At 45.0% G+C, this 23,368-nt stretch overlaps 2 protein-coding genes across 5 annotated transcripts in view; both read left to right on the top strand.

Annotated features, from left to right (window-relative positions):
- xpo1a (exportin 1 a) overlaps positions 1-2,672 on the top strand; it is a 30,162-nt gene extending 27,490 nt beyond the window's left edge. For all 3 annotated transcript variants that reach the window (XM_083988577.1, XM_083988578.1, XM_083988576.1), the window contains exons 23-25: positions 35-194; positions 940-1,036; positions 2,086-2,672. In XM_083988577.1, the coding sequence (XP_083844703.1) occupies positions 35-194; positions 940-1,036; positions 2,086-2,232 (404 nt within the window). In that variant the 3' untranslated portion in view covers positions 2,233-2,672. The remainder of the gene's footprint in view (positions 1-34; positions 195-939; positions 1,037-2,085) is intronic.
- Positions 2,673-8,400: 5,728 nt separating this feature from the next.
- Positions 8,401-23,368, top strand: part of usp34 (ubiquitin specific peptidase 34) — an 88,291-nt gene continuing 73,323 nt past the window's right edge. For both annotated transcript variants that reach the window (XM_083969726.1, XM_083969725.1), the window contains exons 1-4: positions 8,401-8,870; positions 15,299-15,389; positions 17,590-18,277; positions 19,139-19,189. In XM_083969726.1, the coding sequence (XP_083825852.1) occupies positions 8,828-8,870; positions 15,299-15,389; positions 17,590-18,277; positions 19,139-19,189 (873 nt within the window). In that variant the 5' untranslated portion in view covers positions 8,401-8,827. The remainder of the gene's footprint in view (positions 8,871-15,298; positions 15,390-17,589; positions 18,278-19,138; positions 19,190-23,368) is intronic.

Below are 23,368 nucleotides of genomic sequence, written 5' to 3'. Positions count from 1 at the left end.
CTGACGATCTCTCTCCCTGTGTGTGTGTGTGTAGGTCTGACGATGCACGCCACCATCCTGGCCTACATGTTCAACCTGGTGGAGGAGGGCAAGGTGAGCGTCGCCCTGAGCAACGCCAGCGCCGCCAACAACCAGGCTCACATCCAGGAATACATCGCCAACCTGCTGAAGACCGCCTTCCCACACCTGCAGGAGTGAGTCCACCATTATGGGATAGAAATGAATAGTTATCAGATTTAAAGTTTAGATAATGACATTAAAAGTCATAATAATTAGTTATATGGGTAAAATAATGAGATAAAAAAGTTATAATAATGAGATAGAAAGTTTCAATAATGAGATAGAAAGTTATAGTAATGAGATATAAAGTCATAATAAGATATAAAGTTATAATAATGAGATGTAAAGTTATGAACTTATATATATTTATATGCACACCTGCAAACTGGTCACCTTTTGGCTACAGTCACCTTTTTTTTTTTTTTATGTCAACCAGGGTAGTAGAAGTGAATGAAGAGGGTTTTAGTTTTGTATGTTGTCACCTTTTTCACTACTCCAGAGTTTGTAGGTCTGTATATGGGTAAAATAATTAGATTAAAATTAATATTAATGAGATATAAAGTTACAATAATAAGATACGTGGGTAAAATAATGAGGTTGAAAGTTAAAATAATGATAAAAAGTCAAAAGTTTTAGATAAAAAGTCAGTATAAGATGAAACAAAAGTCAGACTTTGACTCTCCATCCCATAATTCTGACTTGACCGCTTGGTGATGTTCCTGTCCCTGTCGGACTCAGGCCTCCAGGATAAATCCACTGCTGCTGTTCACCACCTGTCACAAAGCATCATGGGAAATGTAGTCATGTAGAAGTGTTGTTGTTGTTGTGTATATGTCCAGACTCTGTACTGACTGTGTGTGTGTGTGTGTGTGTGTGCAGCGCCCAGGTGAAGGTGTTTGTCACGGGGCTGTTCAGCCTGAACCAGGACATCCCAGCCTTCAAAGAACACCTGAGGGACTTCCTGGTGCAGATCAAGGTGAGAGACACGCGGTGCTGCGTTCAAGGACCTTCCTGTTTACAGAGGAGATGAAGTCATGTCAGGGGGGGTCTGTTCTAGGACGAGTTTACCACAAGTGGTGTGTCTACTTGTTCTGTTATTGGTCAGTGTAGCCTAAACATTAACTTTATATTTACAATATTTAAACTGTTTCACAATAAAATGTGAATTTAAAACATTATAGTTTCTGCATTTATCAAAGTATTTATCAGTAATACTATTCTGTCCTCAGTGTGTGACTATACACAAATTGACAGATAGCGAACAAGCTCCAAGAGAAACTCAGAGGCAGGAATGAAGTTGAAGGGCCTTTACTGAGGTCTTGAAACAGTTTTTGTAAAACTGAAATGATACAGAAAAATAACAATTACTGTATTGTTACTAAACTAACGTAATACATTCACAGGAATGACAATGCAAATAGCTGTAGGCTAGTTGTTAGCTTAGCATTAGCACGATTAGTTTAGCCAATAGCATTAGCACGATTTACATGTGAATAAAATAAACATTTATATAATATTTCAATATTTACAATGCACTACTGGAATCTGTAACGACATAATTAACTAAAAATCGTGAACAATACTCACAAGCGATAATTTACTGCCACAAGCAGCAGGAGGAAAAAGATAATAACTGCAGCTGCAAACAGAGTAGAAGCATGTAGAAGCTCTGCATTTCCCGCTCATACTCTGCACACTGTCATGTGACCAAAACCACCTTTCAAGATAAAAGCTTGAATTAAACTCAAGGTAATGAGTTACTTTTAAATCTCAATGGGCGGAGAAAAAGAACACAAATACAGGCAAAGTTCACACAGAACATGACAAATACAGTGAAAATTAGAGGAAATGTGAAAATTTACTCTGCAAGTCAATTTCGGTGTGCGCCCCTACATTTTCTGCTTGCGCTCCTAAAATTTTAAGTTAGGGGTCACAGTGCTCCTAGTCAAAAAAGTTAGTCTGGAGCCCTGGTTGCTGCTAAACTGACTCTGACTGACTGACTGACTCCTCATCCTCCTCCTGCAGGAGTTTGCGGGCGAGGACACGACGGACTTGTTCCTGGAGGAGCGGGAGGCGTCGCTGCGTCAGGCGCACGAGGAGAAACACAAGCTGCAGCTGTCGGTGCCGGGGATCCTCAACCCCCACGAGCTGCCGGAGGAGATGTGTGACTGAGGGGGAGGAAGGAGGAGAGGAGAGGAGAGAGGAGAGGAGAGAGGAGAGAGGAGAGAGGAGGAGAGGAGAGGAGGAGAGAGGACACTTCCTGTTGATCAAATGGTTTCTTTTCAAGTGTGTGTGTGTGTGTGTGTGTGTTGGACAGAAGAACGAAACGAGGGGCCACAGACAGACTCGACCCCAGCACTCGGTTGTACGTCGACCAAATCAATGTCAATATGTAAATGAGACCCTCACCCCCCCCTCCTTTCCCTCCCCCGTTGTCTCACCCCGCCCGGCGTGACTTTATTATTATTATTATTATTATTATTATATTATTATTATTTTGTTTTTTTGATTTTTTCCTACCAACTCATTTTATATAAAACGTGTTCTGTTGCCATCTTTTGTTAACTCTTTGCTGATCGGAGCTTCATGTTTCAGGCCGTGTTGCATGAAGTTTGAAAGAATTAAAGGGATAGTTCAACATTTTGGCAAATTGGCCCATTGCCATAATAATCCCTATAGTCATAGCAGTAGGTTCGTTACCTTTAATTGTCGGTGCAAGCTGTTTTTAGAACGGCGGAGCAGAGCCGTGAGCTGCTCAGAGCTACGCTACGGAGGCTCATTATGGGATTTCTTGGTTTCCCTCATCAAATACACAATCCAACAACTCCACAACGCTCTGGTGGACAAGTTGTGAGCTGCACATTCACCACGCTATGAGATAATAACACAACGTTACCAGACAGAGTTGTTTTAGAGGGAAATTCATGCAAAACCACTGCTGATGCGTGTTGCCTTCAGGGACAGTTTTTCATCAACAGTCTCTGTATTTACCTCTAAAACAACTCTGTGTGGTAACGTTGTGTTATTATCTCATAGCGTGGTGAATGTGCAGCTCACAACTTGTCCACCAGAGCGTTGTGGAGTTGTTGGATTGTGTATTTGATGAGTTTGATGATGGGAAACCAAGAAATCCCATAATGAGCCTCCGTAGCGTAGCTCTGAGCAGCTCACGGCTCTGCTCCGCCGTTCTAAAAACAGCTTGCACCGACAATTAAAAGTAACGAACCTACTGCTATGACTATAGGGGTTATGGCAATGGGCCAATTTGCCAAAATGTTGAACTATCCCTTTAAAGGTTATTTTTAATCCCTCACCCCCTCTTCCCCTCCTCCCTCGCTCCTCCTCCACTTGTTAATATGTAATATATGATGATGATGTTGAGACGCTTGCAGTGGTTCTGTTTCCACGGCGCCGCAGAATGAATGTGACGACGTTCGAGGAGGTTTGAAGACTTTGCTTCCTTTTTTGTTTTGTTTTGTTTTGTCGTCTTGTTTCGGTTTGTCGGTGTGGTTTAGTGTGTGTGTTTTTTTGTTTTTTGTTTTGTTTTTCTTTAACTCTGGCTCCCTGAGTGACTCGGGGCTTCGGGTTGGACCGCTCTGCGTTCTGGATGAGGAGGAGGAGGAGCAGGAGGAGGAGGACGGCTGCTGTGTGCATATCATCCTGTTTGTAAAGCTGTCTTAGTACTCTGAGAATATAAAGTTGGCTATTTTTACAAACGTCGCTGTGTCGCGCTCATTCTTACACACAGACAGAAAACAGAAAACACTACCGAGCTGCCGGGACAAGAGAAACAACATCAATCTGAGAGAGTTTGGAGAGAAAATTAAACTATTATTTAAAGGGATAGTAGCATTTTTTTTTTTTTTTTTAAGTGGGGTTGTATGATCTACAAATAGCCCCTAAGTACTTTAATTGCAGTAGAAGACTCTCTGCACTCCTCCCGTTAGCAACGCCAGCCCATAATAGCCCTGCCCAGAGATTTACAACATACAGTGTTGTGAACAGACCCAAAGAAACGGCCTATATTTGTGGCCTAAAAGAGGTTTTACGTGAAAAAAAATACACAGTTCCATTTTTTAGGCCGTTTCTTTGGGTCCATGTTAAAGGAAGCAGAATGCTCATTTCTTATTGTTCAGGATGGTTATTGCAGAGGGGATGAAGGATTTTTTGTAGATGTTTTTTCTGGCCAGTGGAACCTTATGGCGTTTGCCTGATGGCAGCAGCTGGAAGCAGTGGTGGAGGGGGTGAGAAGAGTCTTCTGTGATCAGGGTGGCCTTCCTGATCACAGACCGGCTGTACAGTTCTGAGAGGGGGGTTTGTGGTGCTCCAATGATTTTGCTGGCCTGGTTAACTGTGCGGGAAAGTTTGGTCTTGTGTTTGGATGAGAGGAGGCTGTACCAGGAAGAGATGTTGAAGGTGAGTAGGGATTCAATGAGGGACTGGTAGACCAGAGTTAAAACATGTGTGCTGACGTTGAAAGTCCTTAATTTCCTCAGCAGGTAGAGGCGCTGTTGTGATTTTTTACACACAGAAAACACCACCGACAGGGTTCCCATTTGTCCGGTCATGGAAAACACATGGAAAATGAGAAAAAGTCAAATGTCCTAGAAAAGCTTCAGTTGTCCTAGAAAATGATTGACCACATCAGCTACCAGAGCTCACTAAGGATTTATTTTCTAAAAAAAAAAGTGCGTAGAGGGAAAACTAGAGACTTTGAGTTGGTGAGTGTTTCCAGTATTCAGTATAGACGCTGGTGTTGATGTATAATTAATTCAAATATCATGACAAGGAGAGTTTGAAGGTGATCCGTGACTAAATCTGACGTTAATTCCCATCTACTGATTACCTTGTTTTAACCAATCAATGACAGGCCTCCTGAGGTGAGTGTATATTAACCTACACCTGAAATACACAGCATCATAAAATATGTATGCACTTAAACTTTTATATGAAATAACTGGGTATCCGCGGGGTCTTAAAAAGTATAAAATTTGAAAATCTAAATTTTAGGCCTTAAAATGTCTTAAATTTGTTGAATTATTGTGTTCAAGTCTTAAATAATTTTAGACAGGTCTTAAATTTTCTTATGCCCACCATGGGCGAGCATTTCACTCGCATTTGCCCCTAAAAAAAATATACATGTGTGAACCGGGAAAATCACAAAAAAGAAAGAGCACAACCTGCGTTTGGTCAAAAACTACAAATCCCACAATTCTCAGCCTCAACAATAACAGTATTTTTTTTCCCCAGAACTTTATTAAAAATTGTGCAAAACAATACAATTCAACACGACAACAAAATTTATCGCCAGGGGGTTACATGCATAAAGGCATTTTTTTACAGATTGCATTATAAAAATATGTTGTAGAGAGCACATAGGTTCAAGGTCTTGATAGCTTTTGTTTTTCAATGGTTTTAATATAGCCTACTGCTTGACTTCGTTTTTAAATGTAGGCTAAGAAAAAAAGGATTTTGATTTGTGTATCTACATTTATGAATGTGCCATTTTGATAAAAGGATAATAAGATTAATGATGTTGTACTGTCTAACTTTGGTAAATGGAAAGACAGTGAAGCCAAACAATTTTCAAAACAAAGGGAATCAACAATAACAGTAGTTGGGTGTAAGTAAGGGAGAGTAACTTGTATCTCTTAATGTTTTTCGTCACTTCTTAAAGGTCCGACAACAAAAATCAATTGAGCGGTGCCTTTGCTGACCAACCTTGTCACCATGACCCCCTTGCTCCTTGCACTTTTGTTTTAACCTCTACTGTAACATGGCCCTATTTATTATAATGTGATATTGTAATGTATTTTGTATTTTATAATGTTGACGACGTGTGCTGCTGCCCTCTTGGCCAGGTCACCCTTGAAAATGAGATCTCGATCTCAACGGGTCTTTTACCTGGTTAAATAAAGGCAAAAAAAAAAAAAAAAAAGTGGAGCTGTTGGTGAAAAGAGGAAACAACGCCACGTCTGGTCCTGTTCTATGTTGTTCGTTCACACCGTCACCGTTTATTCGTTACGTCCGCGGTGTAAAAGGCCGTAACGCAAACACGCGATTAGATGCGATTAGGCGCGAGACGCGGTATACGCGACTTTTTTTTTTTTTTGCGACGCTACACGCGATTCTTTTATGGCGACGGGACCTTCGCGTCTTCGTCTATTTCATCGTGTTTGGTGGGAAGACCCACAAGGGGCTTCCCACCTATGTGGGGCTTCCCACCAAACACGAGGAACGCTTTTTTTTCGCTCGAGTTTTTACGCGCGACCAAACGCGAGATACGCGAGAAACGCGGTTTGACGCTCGTTTTGACTCGTGACCATTTTGTGTAAATTCGCGTCTTCACGAGCTCGCCCATTTTCACAACAACAACAACATTTCTGCTCTCACAGGGTTCCTACAGCTTAAGCCAAGTTAAATTTAAGACTTTTAAAGACTTTTTAAACTTCATAATAGATACAAATGCAGAAAAAAGAAGGAAAAAAAACACCACATCAATTAGGCCTACATATGTAGGGTTAGGGACAATTTGACCCACTTTCCTATGTGATCCAAGGTAAAGTGACTGCTACATAATGGTGTCTCTTTCCAGCTGTCCTTTCAAAATAAATGCATAAAAGTCCGGAAAAAAAAAAAAAACACTGACTCGGGAGCTGGTGTGTTGTTCTATGATAAATTCATGGGAATTTCTAAGCATGTAACTGTAAGAGATTATTGCATAACTTAGAGCCATAGACTGCACATCTTTAAGTCAGACTTCTGGGGCTGAGAGAGGAAGAAACATAGAAACAAAAATGTACAAAATAAGGTAGAATTGTCAAAAAGAACATGAACGGGACAGAGGATGTAGAATAACATGTCTGTAAAACAAAGGAAGTAGCACAAAGACAAAATATTCAAATAAATAAAGTTATATACTTGAAAAGACTCCCAAAACTCCAATCAGTGACTGTCTATTAGAAGTGGAAACATTAAATAAATGTCTTAACCACCTGGCAACTTCCTATAGTTACACTTTATTTCATAAGAATGAAATCTTTAGATGTTAATATTATTTAAACTGTTTTAACGTTGCTTTATAAACATGGACTTACAGTAGAATTTAATGTGTTTTCTCACTGTGGACAGACAGACATGTGCAACTACTTCATATTTACTACAGCAGCAGCTGGATCAGTGATATAAAACAGTTCTGAAGTTATTAGACGTTTTAATTGAGTTTCAGACTAAAAGGAACTTGAAGGCATCAGATTAAAAACTCTGACGTTTATCGACTCTGAAGTCGGAGTCTGGTCTGGGAGAAAAACTTCATTTTAGCTCCTACACACACACACACACACACACACACACACACACACACACACACACACACACACACACACACACACACACACACACTAATAAATCCAATGATTACATGTTAAAGTCAAAGTCAGCTTTATTTGTCAATGCTTTATACATGATTTTTTGATATATAGACATTGAAATAGTGTTTCTGTCTGTGGTGCTGTTTAAATAGAATAAAATAAATATGCACAAATTAAGAATCTATGAGACACATTAAAATATATTGTACCGTATGTAATATGTACAGTGCAATAGCAGTTTACTTATATATTTCATAATTATGTTAATTTAATGACGTAATGGTGAGACAATAATACAATAATAATAATGATATTCATAGTAATTATTATTATTAATTATTGCTGCTGTCATTATGAATATTACAATAATTCATGTGTAAATTTGATATTATTATTTGTAAGAGTTAGGGGTATAATGATTATAATATACATTATATAATAGAAAATATAATATTTTATCAATTATTTATTTTTATTTAACTTTAAGCCGTTTTTTCTTTAGATTTTCACATTATTTAAAGTTCTGTCCATAGCTGTTTTGCCCTTGAAATCATCAGAAAAGGTTGTAAAACATACTTCATCGGGGGGAAGATATCGCGAGACTAACGGAGAGTGCCCGGCGGAAAGTGCCGAACGCTCAAACGTCACTTCATGGGGGGGGGGGGGGGGGAAGATATCGCGAGACTAACGGAGAGTGCCGAAGGAGACGACGAGACGGCGACGGAAAGTGCCGAACGGTCGAACGTCACTTCATCATCGAGGGGAGATATCGCGAGACTAACGGAGAGTGCCGAGCGTTGCGAAGGAGACGACGAGACGGCGACGGAAAGTGCCGAACGGGCAACACGCTGCTGCTGCTGCTGCTGCTGTGCTGTGTTGGTTGCTTTGCTTTGCCCCCCTCCCTCCTCCCTCCCTCCTCTCTTCTCCTCTTCTCCTCCTCCCTCCTCCCCTCCCTTTTTCAACATGGCCGCCGTGTCTACTCTCTCCAGTAACGCTCAGATTGGAGCCTGACTCGCCTTCTTTCTTTCTTTCTTTCTCTCTCTCTTCCTGCCGTCCAAGTGCCTCCGCTCAACTTTTCGCGGTGTCCATCATCATCAAACTTACAACTCGGATGCACATCACCACCACCAGCTTCTCCTCCATCTTGTTGTCGCTGCCCCTGGTTTCATTTAGTGGGATAAATAACCTTCACCAACCAATCACCCTCCTCCTCCTCCTCGTCCACCTCCTCTGCCTGGGCCTTTTTTTTTTTCTTTTTTTTTTTTACCCCAAAAAACAACCAACTGCCACAGACAAGACAGACAGACAGGACAGAACAGCCAACAACAGTTTTCCACCAGGGCCATGGTTTGAGGAGGTGCACTCTGTTTTTTTTTTATTTTTCCTCTTCATGAACAATGTGTGAAAACTGCGCCGAGCTGGTGGAGGTTTTAAATGAAAGTAAGTGAACTAAACGAGTCGTTAATTTGTTTTTTTGATTTAAATCATGATCATGTATGTACACAGCAGTTAGGAGTTATTAGAGTTGGAGTTAGCCGCTGTTGCTACTGCTGTTGCTACTGCTGCTACATGATAGCTTAGCAACCGCTGGAGATAGCTGGTTGCTAGCTGCTAGCTGCCTTGGTGACATGATGTGTGTGTCTGCCTGTGTGTTGTGTTGTGTTGTGCAGTCGGTGACAGTTTCATATTGGTGTCACGGTTTTGATTTGAATGCAAAAATATTATGCCTTCACCCCTCCCTCCCTCTCTCCCCCCTCCATCCTCCTCCTTGTGTCTGTCAAACACTCCCCAACTGAAACTCAACACAAGCTAACTTAGCTAACGTTACTTAGCCGCCTGATGCTAACTGCCACAAAATCCAACCGCTTCACCTCCAGCCCCGGTGTGTGTGTGTCTATCTGTGTGTGTTGTGTTGTGTGACATGACATGACATGATATGACATTACAGTGGGGAGTCACGACACCTCCGCCGGGATTCGAACAGGGGGCCCCCGCTGTTGCTGCTGTTGTCGTTGCTAAAATGCAGCAGCGAGCGGCGACGGCAGCAGCAGCAGCGGATTTTTTTTTTTTTTTTTTTTTTAGGGAAGGGAAGCTAAGTTAGCATCGGAGCTAGGTTAGCATCGGGGCTAAGTTAGCCGGCGGAGCTAACGGAGCTAACTGACTTTGTTTGATGTGTTTGTCAGGTCAGTCTGTCTGTTAGCTGTCCACTCCGCTGCCACCCCATTGTCTGCAGGTTGGACACAGCACAAAATGGCCCTGGGAAGAAAAAATACAACACAACAAAAAAACGAAAAAAAACCTCCCTGTGACATTTTATTTCTCAAATTTATTATGATTTATTTCTTATCTGATGGAGGCTGGGGGTGGCGACTCTGTTGAATGTTAGCTAACGACAACAACCAGGCTAAAACCCCCCCGGAAAATGTAATGGCTGCACACTTGCACATCGAGGCGCATACATATTATTTTGGGCTGTGATCCTCCGAGGCTTGTGGTCCGTTTTTTTTCGGGGCCACATCTGCTCATGTCACGGATGGAATCGAACCGTGATCGTGGCACTTAGCTATAAACCCCATTTATAGGCTATATAACGTTATACACATATAGATATAGATGTGTATATATATCAGTTGCGGTGCTGGCTAATGTCAACTCGAGCCGGCAGCAGATGTAAATACCAGGTTGGCCTTTAGAGATGGATACAACCACCTAGCTAGCCGTGTAATGCTAACCGGGGCCTGGCTGCTCGCTCTCCCCGGGGATAGTGCACCGAACCCCGGGTAGAGCGACCAGTATGAGCCGCTGTTTTTAAACCCAGTGATGGACCAGTTTATATGTCGTTTTCGTGTGTTTGTGCGTGTGTGTTCAGCCTATTGTGTGTTATGAACTTGTGTGTGTGTGTGTGAGGATAAAGCTCCTCCTGCAGGCTCTGCAGGAATCCACCATCACCACCAACACACACCTATACACACACACACACCAACACAAACTCCATTGTCTCTCTGTCTCCATGTTGACGTTAACGTGCAGGTGTGTCTCCAGGTGTGTTCCTCAGCCGTCACCACGGCAACAGGCTCCAGACTGATGCTGCTTGATGTGCACAAGTGTAAATGATGATTGTTGTTGTTGTCGTCCTCTGTTTAACCCTTTAGGAGCCGCTGGCTGCTACTGCACCTGTTGGTTTTACTCTTTTCTCTTCTTGTCACCAAACACCGGCTTGTTACGTTAAGAAAGGAGAAAGGAGCTCTATACATATACTGTATATAGATTTTATTATTATCTTCACTAAGAACATATAACCCACATAAGAGCCACATTTTAACATCAGTAACACAGTGAATTTACTAAGATGATTAGTTATTATTAGCCAACCTATACTGCACATTGATACTATGCAGTGTCTATATAGATATCTATGTAAATAAAATAAAACAGTGGATTTATTTCACAACTTGAGAAACAGGAGATTAATTTATTAAAGGGACAATGAGGAGTTTTGGAAAGCGAAGTGTTCTCATACTACATTTACCATGAGCCTCCGCGCGCACGGTGAAATTCTTTGACCGGTGCAAGACAGACTCATGTTTTCATTCATCAAGAATTAAAGTCAGAGGTTGGAAGACGATCACATACCGTCGTAGTTCCCACCATAAACGGAGATTCGGCGGCGTTATTCTCATGACTCGCCACGAAACCGAAAGTAAAGAAACGCTGGTCGGCTCGCCCAGCATTTCCACCACCACTAATAATAACAAAATAACGATAGAGACTATAGATAACAACAGATATATTTATCTAAAATGGACCATTAACAAGTGTGGGTAACGGAGATTCATCCACATTAATATGAGACTTTTTTATAACCAAATAGAAACTCCTCGTTGTCCCTTTAAATGTCACCTAAAAAGTTATAAAACAGATGATTTGGTTTTGGTTCTGAGGTCCTGAAACAGACACATTCCTCATCGTCTTGGTGCTGATGATGTTTACAACGTTACTGTGACACGTTATTAACCTATAATCACTAATAATAATAATATTAATCCCTGAGCTCCTGTGAGTTGGATGTTTCAGTCTTTGTGTTGCAGGCAGTTTGTTTGATTCATTCAGAGACTGAACCTGCTGCACCTCACAGTCACATCCACAGGAACACATCTCTTCTCTTCTCCTGTGGTGTTGATCAGATCAGATCAGATCAAGTCAGAATCAATAATCAATAGTTTTCTACCTTTTTAATAACAACCTGGTTCGTGTTGGATGTTGTCGTGTTTCTTGGAGTTTGTCGGCTGATCGAAGCTTTAGATGTTGTCAGTTTTGGTTGTTGAGACGTTTCTCTTCCTGTATGTGTGTGTGGGTCTGTAGTTGTGTGTGTGTGGTGAGACAGAAACTGATCAGGAGTCTGTTCTTCTTGCGTAATTTAAGGGAAAATCCAGGTTTTCTACTCGGTGTCATTTTATCCTGCGTCGTCGTTCTCGGTGAATAACTCCAGTGTGTGTGTGTAGTTGTGTGTGTGTGTGTAGTTGTGTGTGTGTGTTAATGAGTGTTAATCCCAGGCAGCTCTGACGTATTAAAACCCAAACAATAGTTGGTTCAGTGTTGGTTCTGATCTTCACCAGGACGTTGGTCACACTTCAACACTCCAACACTTCAACACTCACAGCTCTGATACAACTGTACAAGCATCAGTGTAATAATGAATAACACTCATTCATTTAGAGACTCTGACACAACACAACAGAAACACAACAGAAACACAGAGGTCACAGAGGTCGTCGTCTGTTTCTGGAGTTGTAAAGTCAGCAGCAGCTGTTTCCATGACGATGTCAGTCATCTTCAGCTCTACTGTGACCACACCTCCTTTCTTCTTTTTCTCTTCTACTCTTCATCTTCTTCACTTCTATTCTTCTTCTTCCTCTTCTAAGCTGTGTTGTAAATCTCCCCCTATCACGGATGTAGTTCACTAACTATATAGTGTGTTCTCCATTTTTTAGTGTTGTTTGAATTCTCTGCGATTAATTTTGACAAAACACCCACAATGCACCGCAAAACTGAGAGAACAACCTATGGTGAACAAGCGATGAACACTACTTTCTACTCCCGTATGTATCCCAGAATGCAATGCGGTCATGTTTTGCCAGAGAAGTAGAGCAGCAGGCTAATTAGCATGTTAGCTACGATTTCTTTAGGTTATTTACCAATAAACTCCTCACACGTATTTGCCTTCGCTCCGTTTGCCCGAGGAGCAGGAGTTGGGCAGCAGCATCCCAACATGAACAGGCAGCATTAAATCAATCTAATAAAGAAACTGTAGCAGAATATGGAGGAAATACCAGCTAACGAGCTAAGCTAATAGCCACAGAGCTGTTAACAGCTCACGGTCGGGACACACAACAGTAGTCGACCAAACCAAACTTCTGATATTTCAACAGTTTATTGTCCCAGAAACACAGCCACACAGAATCTCACCCTCCTTCTTCTTCACTTCTACTTTTCCTCTTCTTCTCATTCTTCTCTTCTTCTCCTCATTCTGCTTCTTCCCTTCTTCCTTCTCTAGTTTTCTTCTCATTTTCCTTTTCTTCTGCTTTTTGATCCAAACTGCTGCTTCTCTGCTCTTCCAGTTGAGCGTCTTTCTTCAGATGTTGTTCAGTAGTGAAGGAGTGAAGACGACACTGCTCATCAAGGGAGAAAAGATCGGGCTTTATTCAGGAAACCTAGTGAACGTTGTCAGAAATATAAATAACATAAACTACATGTAACAGTGTGATTGTAGATCTAGTGCTGGGCCTGATGAGAACACTTCCTGTCTCCATTGTTTATCTCCATACAACTCAAATCACTGTTATATGTTGTTGTCACTAGTTTAAATGTTCCTTATGCAAACATGCAGAGTTTAGGTTTTTAACACACACTCACAGCCATAGACTGTAGGAAACCACACACACTGTTACTGACTGAACTCACTTTGAGACTCAAGTTGTCATGTGTCAGTGGGTTAAAGGAGCTCTCTCACACACACACACACACACACACACACACACACACGCACACACACACACACTTGAACCTTCCTGAATGTGGTTTGATTCTGACTCCACTGAAACCAGCTGAGAAACTTTATTGATACGAAGCCCAGTGTGTGTGTGTGTGTGTGTGTGTGTGTGTGTTGCACGGCGGGGTGCTGTCAGCTGCTGTCTGTAAGACTGACAGCTGAGTGTGTGAGGCTGTGAGTGTGTGTGTGAGACGACAGGAAGCTGCTGTTCCTCCAACACGCGCCTCGTTCACGTGGTTCCACAAACGTGGGAATTTTCAGTTTCACGTGGTCAAAGTTAAAACACCAACCAAAGAGGATTCTGGGTAAAAACCACACAATGTGACCTTTGAACTTTGACCTGTGTGCTGCAGGTCAGTCACAGGTGTGTGTGTGTGTCTCTGAACCCCCCCCCCCCACACACACACACACACACACAGAGGCTGTTTAGCTGCAGCAGGAGTGTCGCTTTTTAGAAAAATGAGGTTCGAACGAATATCGAATGACCTGTAATTCGTTCGGATAAATTTGAATATCCCCCCGCTCCACGCCGCTCCGCTCCACGCCGCCGCCACACAATCGCTGTGTTTTATTTAGAAAATTGTTTTACATTTGAAAATTGACCGGATTCTGTCGTTGTTTCATGTTTGACTTCTTGCCCAGCTTGACGCGATCGCTCGCGGCTCGCGCACAAAGACGCCAAAACGATCGCTGCCACGTTTGAACGAATATTCGACTGTGGAATAAAAAGTGACAGCCCTAGTGTGGGAGTGGGACTAAGACGTTGTCCTCAGATCTAATCAGGTTGTGGTGTCGCAGTCCAGTTGGAACCAGTTCTGTCAGAATGAACTTCTCTATTCAAACAGAACTCAAGTTATTTTAAAGATGAAAACATTGGTGTTCCTTCTGCAACGACACAGATCTGCGCTGTCCTCCACGGCGTTGGAGCAGTAAACATGTTGATAAACAAACTGTTAGAGCTGCAGCTTCAAATATGTTTATGTATTCAGCTGGAGCGGTCGTCGACGTGTTCACACACAACACACACACACCTTCTTTTCTTTTTATGGATCGATTGGGAGCCGATCGGCTGTGATCGGTCGCTGCACTAGGAGAATCCAGCAGCAGCAGCAGCAGCAGCAGCGTCCACTGATCTGTTCTGAGACTGGTGTTGTTCTGTCACTCTGCTGTCTTCATGTCTTCATGTTGAGATTTACTCTCATTATTTATTAACTCTTTGCACTTCAGTGTTTTTGTTTTAACAGTTTTAAAAGTTCTTTGCTGCACCAGGAGAGAGACTGACAAACTACATTTTGTTGTTTATGTCTATGCAATGTAGGGACATCATCACCATTACTAGTTTTCATAATAAATTGCGGTATTTAACACCACAATTAATTTAATTAATAGTAAAGATTCCTAAATACGTCACATCCCAAAAAAGATTATGTCAGAACCGTATCGCTAGATGTGGTAAAGGCTCAGATACTGGTCCTAACATTGGATTGGTGAGAATTTAAATGTTAGTGTCATTTGTAATTTAAAAAAAAAGACAAAAAATGATTGAAATAAACTTAAACATCTGGTATAGATGATCAGATGATCATTATATTTTGACTATTTTACACATCCATAGTGTTGTGAAATTAATTAATGCAGAATAATGGTGATGATCGTGACACTGTGACATCTTTAATGCAATGACAAGAAACTTTAACTTAAACTCTAGAGGTCACACACACCTGCAGCTGTTTGAACTGAAGCTGGGGCTCAGGTGTGTGTGTGTATTGTTGTATATTGTGTAACCCTCCTCTCTGTGTGTGTGTGTGTGTGTGTTCAGTATCGGATGCAGACGGCAGCGACGGAGGCTTCCAGCTGAAGAAGGACCATGCCCTCAGAGTGCTGGGATACATCAGCTCCTGGACTCAGAGGTCACACACACACACACACACACACACACACACACACACACACACACACACACACACACACACACACACACACACACACACACACACACACACACACACTCACACACACTCAGGTGTTGTCATGGTTACGCTGCACGAGTTAAATCACTTACACTTAAATCACGACAAAGAACTGAAAACAACTGATCAATAATGATCAATAAATATAGATGGAGGAACGTTTGATACATGAACGTGTAGACAAGACCCAGAGCCTCCTCTTCTCTCTTCTGATTGGCTCAGAGCCTCCTCTTCTCTCCTCTGATTGGCTCAGAGCCTCCTCTTCTCTCTCCTCTGATTGGCCGACACCGACCTGTTGTTACCAGAGCTCCAGAGAGAAGCCGAGAGGAAATGGATCAACCTTTCAAAATAAAAGACCCTAACAGAACATATTAGGATAAATAAACTACAGTGTATTACATCTTCATCTTCATCTTCCCCCTCCTCTTTCTCTTTCTCCCCCTCTTCCTCTCTTTCCCTCCTCCTCCTCTCTTCTTCTCCCTCCTCCTCCTCCTCCTCCTCTCCTCCTCTTCCTCTCCTTCTTTCTCTTTCTCTTCCTCCTCCTCCTCTCTTCCTCTCCCTCTCCTTCCTTGTCCTCCTCCTCTTTCTCTTAACTTAACAACAGCTGACTACTGTCGGTCCCTCGGACACTGCAGCTGAATCTCGCCCGTTAAATCATTAGCGATCGTCATATTTGCACTGACACGACTCCCATCAACATTTAATCCACTTGAAGGAGTTTGAATACTGCGGGGAAGCTTTCTGTCTTCTTCTCTGTTGATGGTGTTTATGTGTGGCAGCGCTACAGCGCCACACACAGGCCTGGAGTAGGCACTACAGCGTTTTCTACTGAAAGCGCACCATCAATCAATCAATCAGGCTTTATTTGTATAGCACTTTTCATGCCCATGGCAGCTCAAAGTGCTTCACAAGTTAAAAACAAGCAATATAGGGAACACATATTTGGGGACATAGGGAACACATGTTAGGGAGACATTCGCAAACACATACATTCACACAATAATTTTAGAACATTGGATTTTATCGGGGAAACGCTATCTTACACTCACTCATTTGCAGTGGGGAAAACACTAGATAAAATGAAGTAAAATTGAGAAGAGGAGAAAGACACTAGATAAAATGAAGAAAAATAGACAGGTGTAGTGGGATAAAATAGAAGGAAGAATGGATTAATTAAAATAGAATAAAAAAGATAATAATAATAAATAAGCAAATAAGACAAATTAAATTAAATGCATGTTTCAGAATAATAGAAATAGTACGATTAAAAGCAAGGCTAAAAAGGTAGGTCTTCAGTTTGCTTGAGGTGTGAGGTTTTTGTATTCTCACCGTAGTGACTTCGTGACATTGTATTACGTTATCCACCGCTCCATGTATTGATTATCCAGGGCCATGGGTGTGAATTGCAATCTGTCAAAATGACGGATGACCTCAAAATTTTTCCATCACCGTTTAAAAAAAAAAAGGGTCAATGACGGAAAATATTCTGTTAAAGCAGATATCAGCTTCACGGCCGTTTCGGCTAATGCTGCGTTCAAGGCAGGCTTTTGAAACCGTAAGTTACAGCTTCAAGTCACAACTACGACTTGGTAGCGTTCCAGGTAACCCGTAGCTCGTGTTTTTACCATCCTGTTGTCTGTGAAAGTTCCCTATAACGGCCACTCGTAACTTCCGACCCGTGAACTCGTACCAGATCGAACTGGTATGACTTCACAGGAAGGAAAAACACAAAGTACGAGTTTCTTTGAACGCACCATGAGTTAGCAGCCCCCGCCCTTGTCAGGCATCAATTGGTCCTCGTGCTACGTCACCACATTCACGCGCATCCCTTGGCTGCACACACAGCCCTTCATGCCGTTCTCTCTCCTCATTGGATAACACTTGTATCCCACAAGGAAAATTTTCTCCTCGGGTTACAGCAGAGCAGAGTGACGGAGAGACTCGTGTTTAGGCTGAAATACTTCATGTAAGTGATTGCTGACGGAAAATAGGACTATTTAGGACTTATATTAACAAAAACATTCCACTGATATCTGCTTTAACGCGACCCCTCACCGTGGTAACCCTGTTGTCCCCCCCCCCCCCTCCTCCTCCTCCTGGTCACCGTGGTAACCCTGTTGTCCCCCCCCTCCCTCTACAGACAGTGTCTCTGCTGCTTCAAGGAGTACAAACACCTGGAGGTTTTCAACCAGCTGGTCTACGCCCTCATCAACCTGGTCATCGCTCAGATCAGCAGCCTGAGGGACCGGCTCTGCCTCGCCCACAAAGCAGCCGGATCTCCGCCGCCGCCGCCGGGGGCCGAGGGCGGGAACGGGAACGCCGGCGGCTCCGAATGGACCGGGACCGCTGAAGCTGCTGCAGCTGCTGCACCGGGGCCGCTCCTCCTCCCTCGGCCCTCCTCCCCCGGCGAGGACGAACCGGTGAACGTGGAGAGAGACTCTGCTGAGGAGGACGCCGACTCCCACGACCTCAACCAGAACCAGAACCAGAACCAGAACCAGAACCAGGGGGCCAAGCAGCAGCAGCAGCAGCAGCAGCAGCAGCAGCATGGGGGGGAAGCCCAGATGGAAGCACTAGGACCTGGGGAGGGCTGCAGCAGCAGTGGTGGTGGTGGGGGTGGGGGGTCTGTGGGTGGAGAAGGAGGTGAAGGAGGAGGAGGAGGAGGAGGAGGTGGGGTGGAGAACCAGAACCAGAACCAGAACCAGGACCCGTTCAGCTCCTGGAGCACAGAGGAGCGGGAGAAGCTGCTGCTGTGTGCCGCCAAGATCTTCCAGATCCAGTTCCCGCTCTACACGGCCTACAAACACAACACACACCCCACCATCGAGGTGAACACACACACACACACACACACACACACACACACACACACACACACACACACACACACACACACACACACACACACACACACACACACACACACTCTTACACTTATACATATAGAACGAATCTCCTTGTTGTTTACAACTACTTCCTGGTAGAAAACCAGCATGAGAATAGTGACGGACGAGAGTTTCACTTTATCTAATTTTTCATGTCACTATATCGCCGTTTAGACTAATCTGATGTTTGTAAAGTTTATAAAACCAATGATTGGACAAACATTACTATTTCTGTGTGCACATTTTTGTAATTAGTCATGGTTATCATAGATTAGCCGGGCTAACGGTTAGCTAGCTGTTTAACTTTAATAACTCAGTGACTCAATAAACGGTCCATGAAAAAATATTTTCTCCAGCGGATATCTGAGTTCCAACATGACTGAGCTAACTGGAGTAGTTTCATGTCGTGTCCCACAACGGGAGGGTTTTAACAGCTGACGTCCTGCTGTTAGCTTAGCTACCGCCGTTAGCTTAGCTACCGTTAGCTGTCCCTGTCAGCTTCAGCCACTGATGCTTTCTAGACACCGTGATTCCCCCAAACTGAATAAATACAACACATAGCAACACAAAACACACACACAGAAATAGTAATGTTTCTTCAATCATTTCAGATTTGTCTAAACGGTGATAGGGCGTGAAAAATATGATATATAGCTAAACTCTCGTTCGTTACTATTGATCTCATTCAAATTACGTGCTGGTTTTCTACCCGGAAGTAGAATGTAAACAACAAGGAGATTCGGTCTACACACACACACATACACACACACCTTTGTGACGTTGTGTGTGTCTCCTCTGTTGCAGGACATCTCGGCTCATGAGAGCAACATCCTCGGCTCCTTCTGCGACATGAACGTAAGAACGACTCGCTGACCACTTCACTGTCGCCGTGGAAACTACACGATCCAACACAACACAATCACAGACAACACAGATCAGGAGAATCTGAGTTTTGACATCACAGATCAAACTAGGTCACATGACTGATGAGGAGGCAAAGACACAGCGCTGCAGAAAACTTCCTTTTATTGTGTCCCTCGACTGGTCCCTCGCTTTATTGCTTCCCTCGACTGGTCCTCGACTGGTCCCTCGCTTTATTGTGTCCCTCGACTGGTCCCTCGCTTTATTGTGTCCCTCGACTGGTCCCTCGCTTTATTGTGTCCCTCGACTGGTCCCCGACTGGTCCCTCGCTTTGTTTCCTCCGACTGGTCCCTGACTGGTCCCTCGCTTTATTGTGTCCCTCGACTGGTCCCTCGCTTTGTTTCCTCCGACTGGTCCTCAACTGGTCCCTCGCTTTATTGTGTCCCTCGACTGGTCCCTCGCTTTATTGTGTCCCTCGACTGGTCCCTTGCTTTATTGTGTCCCTCGACTGGTCCCTCGCTTTATTGTGTCCCTCGACTGGTCCCCGACTGGTCCCTCGCTTTATTGCTTCCCTCGACTGGTCCTCGACTGGTCCCTCGCTTTATTGTGTCCCTCGACTGGTCCCTCGCTTTATTGTGTCCCTCGACTGGTCCCTTGCTTTATTGTGTCCCTCGACTGGTCCCTCGCTTTATTGTGTCCCTCGACTGGTCCCCGACTGGTCCCTCGCTTTGTTTCCTCCGACTGGTCCCTGACTGGTCCCTCGCTTTATTGTGTCCCTCGACTGGTCCCTCGCTTTGTTTCCTCCGACTGGTCCTCAACTGGTCCCTCGCTTTATTGTGTCCCTCGACTGGTCCCTCCCGTTGTTTCCTCCGACTGGTCCTCAACTGGTCCCTCGACTGGTCCCTGACTGGTCCCTCGCTTTATTGTGTCCCCGACTGGTCCCTCGCTTTATTGTGCCCCTCGACTGGTCCCCGACTGGTCCCTCGCTTTATTGTGTCCCCGACTGGTCCCTCGACTGGTCCTCGACTGGTCCCTCGCTTTATTGTGTCCCCGACTGGTCCCTCGACTGGTCCTCGACTGGTCCCTCGCTTTATTATGTCCCTCGACTGGTCCCCGACTTTTATTGTGTCCCTCGACTGGTCCCTCGCTTTATTGTATCCCTCGACTGGTCCTCGACTGGTCCCTCGCTTTATTGTGTCCCCGACTGGTCCCTCGCTTTATTATGTCCCTCGACTGGTCCCTCGCTTTATTGTGTCCCTCGACTGGTCCCTCGCTTTATTGTATCCCTCGACTGGTCCTCGACTGGTCCCTCGCTTTGTTTCCCCAGACTGGTCCCTGACTGGTCCCTCGCTTTATTGTTTCCCTCGACTGGTCCCTCGCTTTATTGTTTCCTCCGACTGGTCCTCAACTGGTCCCTCGCTTTGTTTCCCCAGACTGGTCCCTGACTGGTCCCTCGCTTTATTGTTTCCCTCGACTGGTCCCTCGCTTTATTGTTTCCTCTGACTGGTCCTCGACTGGTCCCTCGCTTTGTTTCCCCTGACTGGTCCCTCGCTTTATTGTTTCCCCCGACTGGTCCCTCGCTTTGTTTCCCCAGACTGGTCCCTCGCTATATTGTGTCCCTCGACTGGTCCTCGACTGGTCCCTCGCTTTATTGTTTCGCCCGACTGGTCCCTCGCTTTATTGTTTCCCCAGACTGGTCCCCAACTGGTCCCTCGCTTTATTGTTTCCCCCGACTGGTCCCTCGCTTTATTGTGTCCCTTGACTGGTCCCTCACTTTATTGTGTCCCTTGACTGGTCCCTCGCTTTATTGTTTCCCTCGACTGGTCCCTCGCTTTATTGTTTCCCTCGACTGGTCCCTCGCTTTATTGTTTCCCTCGACTGGTCCCTCGCTTTATTGTTTCCCTCGACTGGTCCCTCGCTTTATTGTTTCCCTCGACTGGTCCCTCGCTTTATTGTGTCCCTTGACTGGTCCCTCGCTATATTGTGTCCCTCGACTGGTCCTCGACTGGTCCCTCGCTTTATTGTTTCCCTCGACTGGTCCCTCGCTTTATTGTGTCCCTTGACTGGTCCCTCACTTTATTGTGTCCCTTGACTGGTCCCTCGCTTTATTGTGTCCCTTGACTGGTCCCTCACTTTATTGTGTCCCTTGACTGGTCCCTCACTTTATTGTGTCCCTCGACTGGCCCTCGACTGGTCCCTCGCTTTATCGTGTCCCTCGACTGGACCTCAACTGGTCCCTCGCTTTATCGTGTCCCTCGACTGGTCCCCAACTGGTCCCTCGCTTTATTGTTTCCCTCGACTGGTCCCTCGCTTTATTGTGTCCCTTGACTGGTCCCTCGCTTTATTGTTTCCCCCGACTGGTCCCTCGCTTTGTTTCCCCTGACTGGTCCCTCGCTTTATTGTTTCCCTCGACTGGTCCCAGACTGGTCCCTCGCTTTGTTTCCCCTGACTGGTCCCTCGCTTTATTGTTTCCCCCGACTGGTCCCTTGCTTTATTGTGTCCCTCGACTGGTCCCCAACTGGTCCCTCACTTTATTGTGTCCCCTGACTGGTCCCTCGCTTTTATTGTGTCCCTCGACTGGTCCCTCGCTTTTATTGTGTCCCTCAACTGGTCCCTCGCTTTTATTGTGTCCCTCGACTGGTCCTCAACTGGTCCCTCGCTTTTATTGTGTCCCTCGACTGGTCCTCAACTGGTCCCTCGCTTTTATTGTGTCCCTCGACTGGTCCCTCGCTTTTATTGTGTCCCTCGACTGGTCCCTCGCTTTTATTGTGTCCCTCGACTGGCCCCCAACTGGTCCCTCGCTTTATTGTGCCCCCCGACTGGTCCCTCTCTTTATTGTGTCCCTTGACTGGTCCCTCGCTTTTATTGTGTCCCTCGACTGGTCCCTCGCTTTATTGTGTCCCCTGACTGGTCCCTCGCTTTTATTGTGTCCCTCGACTGGTCCCTCGCTTTTATTGTGTCCCTCGACTGGTCCTCGACTGGTCCCTCGCTTTGTGTCCCTCGACTGGTCCCTCGACTGGTCCCTCGCTTTATTGTGTCCCTCGACTGGTCCCTCGCTTTATTGTTTCCCCCGACTGGTCCCTTGCTTTATTGTGTCCCTCGACTGGTCCCTCGCTTTATTGTGTCCCTCGACTGGTCCCTCGCTTTTATTGTGTCCCTCGACTGGTCCCTCGCTATATTGTGCCCCTCGACTGGTCCCTCGCTTTATTGTTTCCCCCGACTGGTCCCTTGCTTTATTGTGTCCCTCGACTGGTCCCTCGCTTTATTGTGTCCCTCGACTGGTCCTCAACTGGTCCCTCGCTTTTATTGTGTCCCTCGACTGGTCCTCAACTGGTCCCTCGCTTTTATTGTGTCCCTCGACTGGTCCCTCGCTTTTATTGTGTCCCTCGACTGGTCCCTCGCTTTTATTGTGTCCCTCGACTGGCCCCCAACTGGTCCCTCGCTTTATTGTGCCCCCCGACTGGTCCCTCTCTTTATTGTGTCCCTTGACTGGTCCCTCGCTTTTATTGTGTCCCTCGACTGGTCCCTCGCTTTATTGTGTCCCCTGACTGGTCCCTCGCTTTTATTGTGTCCCTCGACTGGTCCCTCGCTTTTATTGTGTCCCTCGACTGGTCCTCGACTGGTCCCTCGCTTTATTGTGTCCCTCGACTGGTCCCTCGCTTTATTGTGTCCCTCGACTGGTCCCTCGCTTTATTGTTTCCCCCGACTGGTCCCTTGCTTTATTGTGTCCCTCGACTGGTCCCTCGCTTTATTGTGTCCCTCGACTGGTCCCTCGACTGGTCCCTCGCTTTATTGTGTCCCTCGACTGGTCCCTCGCTTTATTGTGTCCCTCGACTGGTCCCTCGCTTTATTGTTTCCCCCGACTGGTCCCTTGCTTTATTGTGTCCCTCGACTGGTCCCTCGCTTTATTGTGTCCCTCGACTGGTCCCTCGCTTTTATTGTGTCCCTCGACTGGTCCCCAACTGGTCCCTCGCTATATTGTGCCCCTCGACTGGTCCCTCGCTTTATTGTTTCCCCCGACTGGTCCCTTGCTTTATTGTGTCCCTCGACTGGTCCCTCGCTTTATTGTGTCCCTCGACTGGTCCCTCGCTTTTATTGTGTCCCTCGACTGGTCCCCAACTGGTCCCTCGCTTTATTGTGTCCCTCGACTGGTCCTTCGCTTCATCGTGTCCC

The sequence above is a fragment of the Trachurus trachurus genome (genome assembly GCF_905171665.1).
Source record: "Trachurus trachurus genome assembly, chromosome: 1".
NCBI lineage: Eukaryota > Metazoa > Chordata > Actinopteri > Carangiformes > Carangidae > Trachurus > Trachurus trachurus.
Note: the sequence above shows the minus strand (reverse complement) of the source record. Positions and strands in the feature narration are given on the sequence as shown.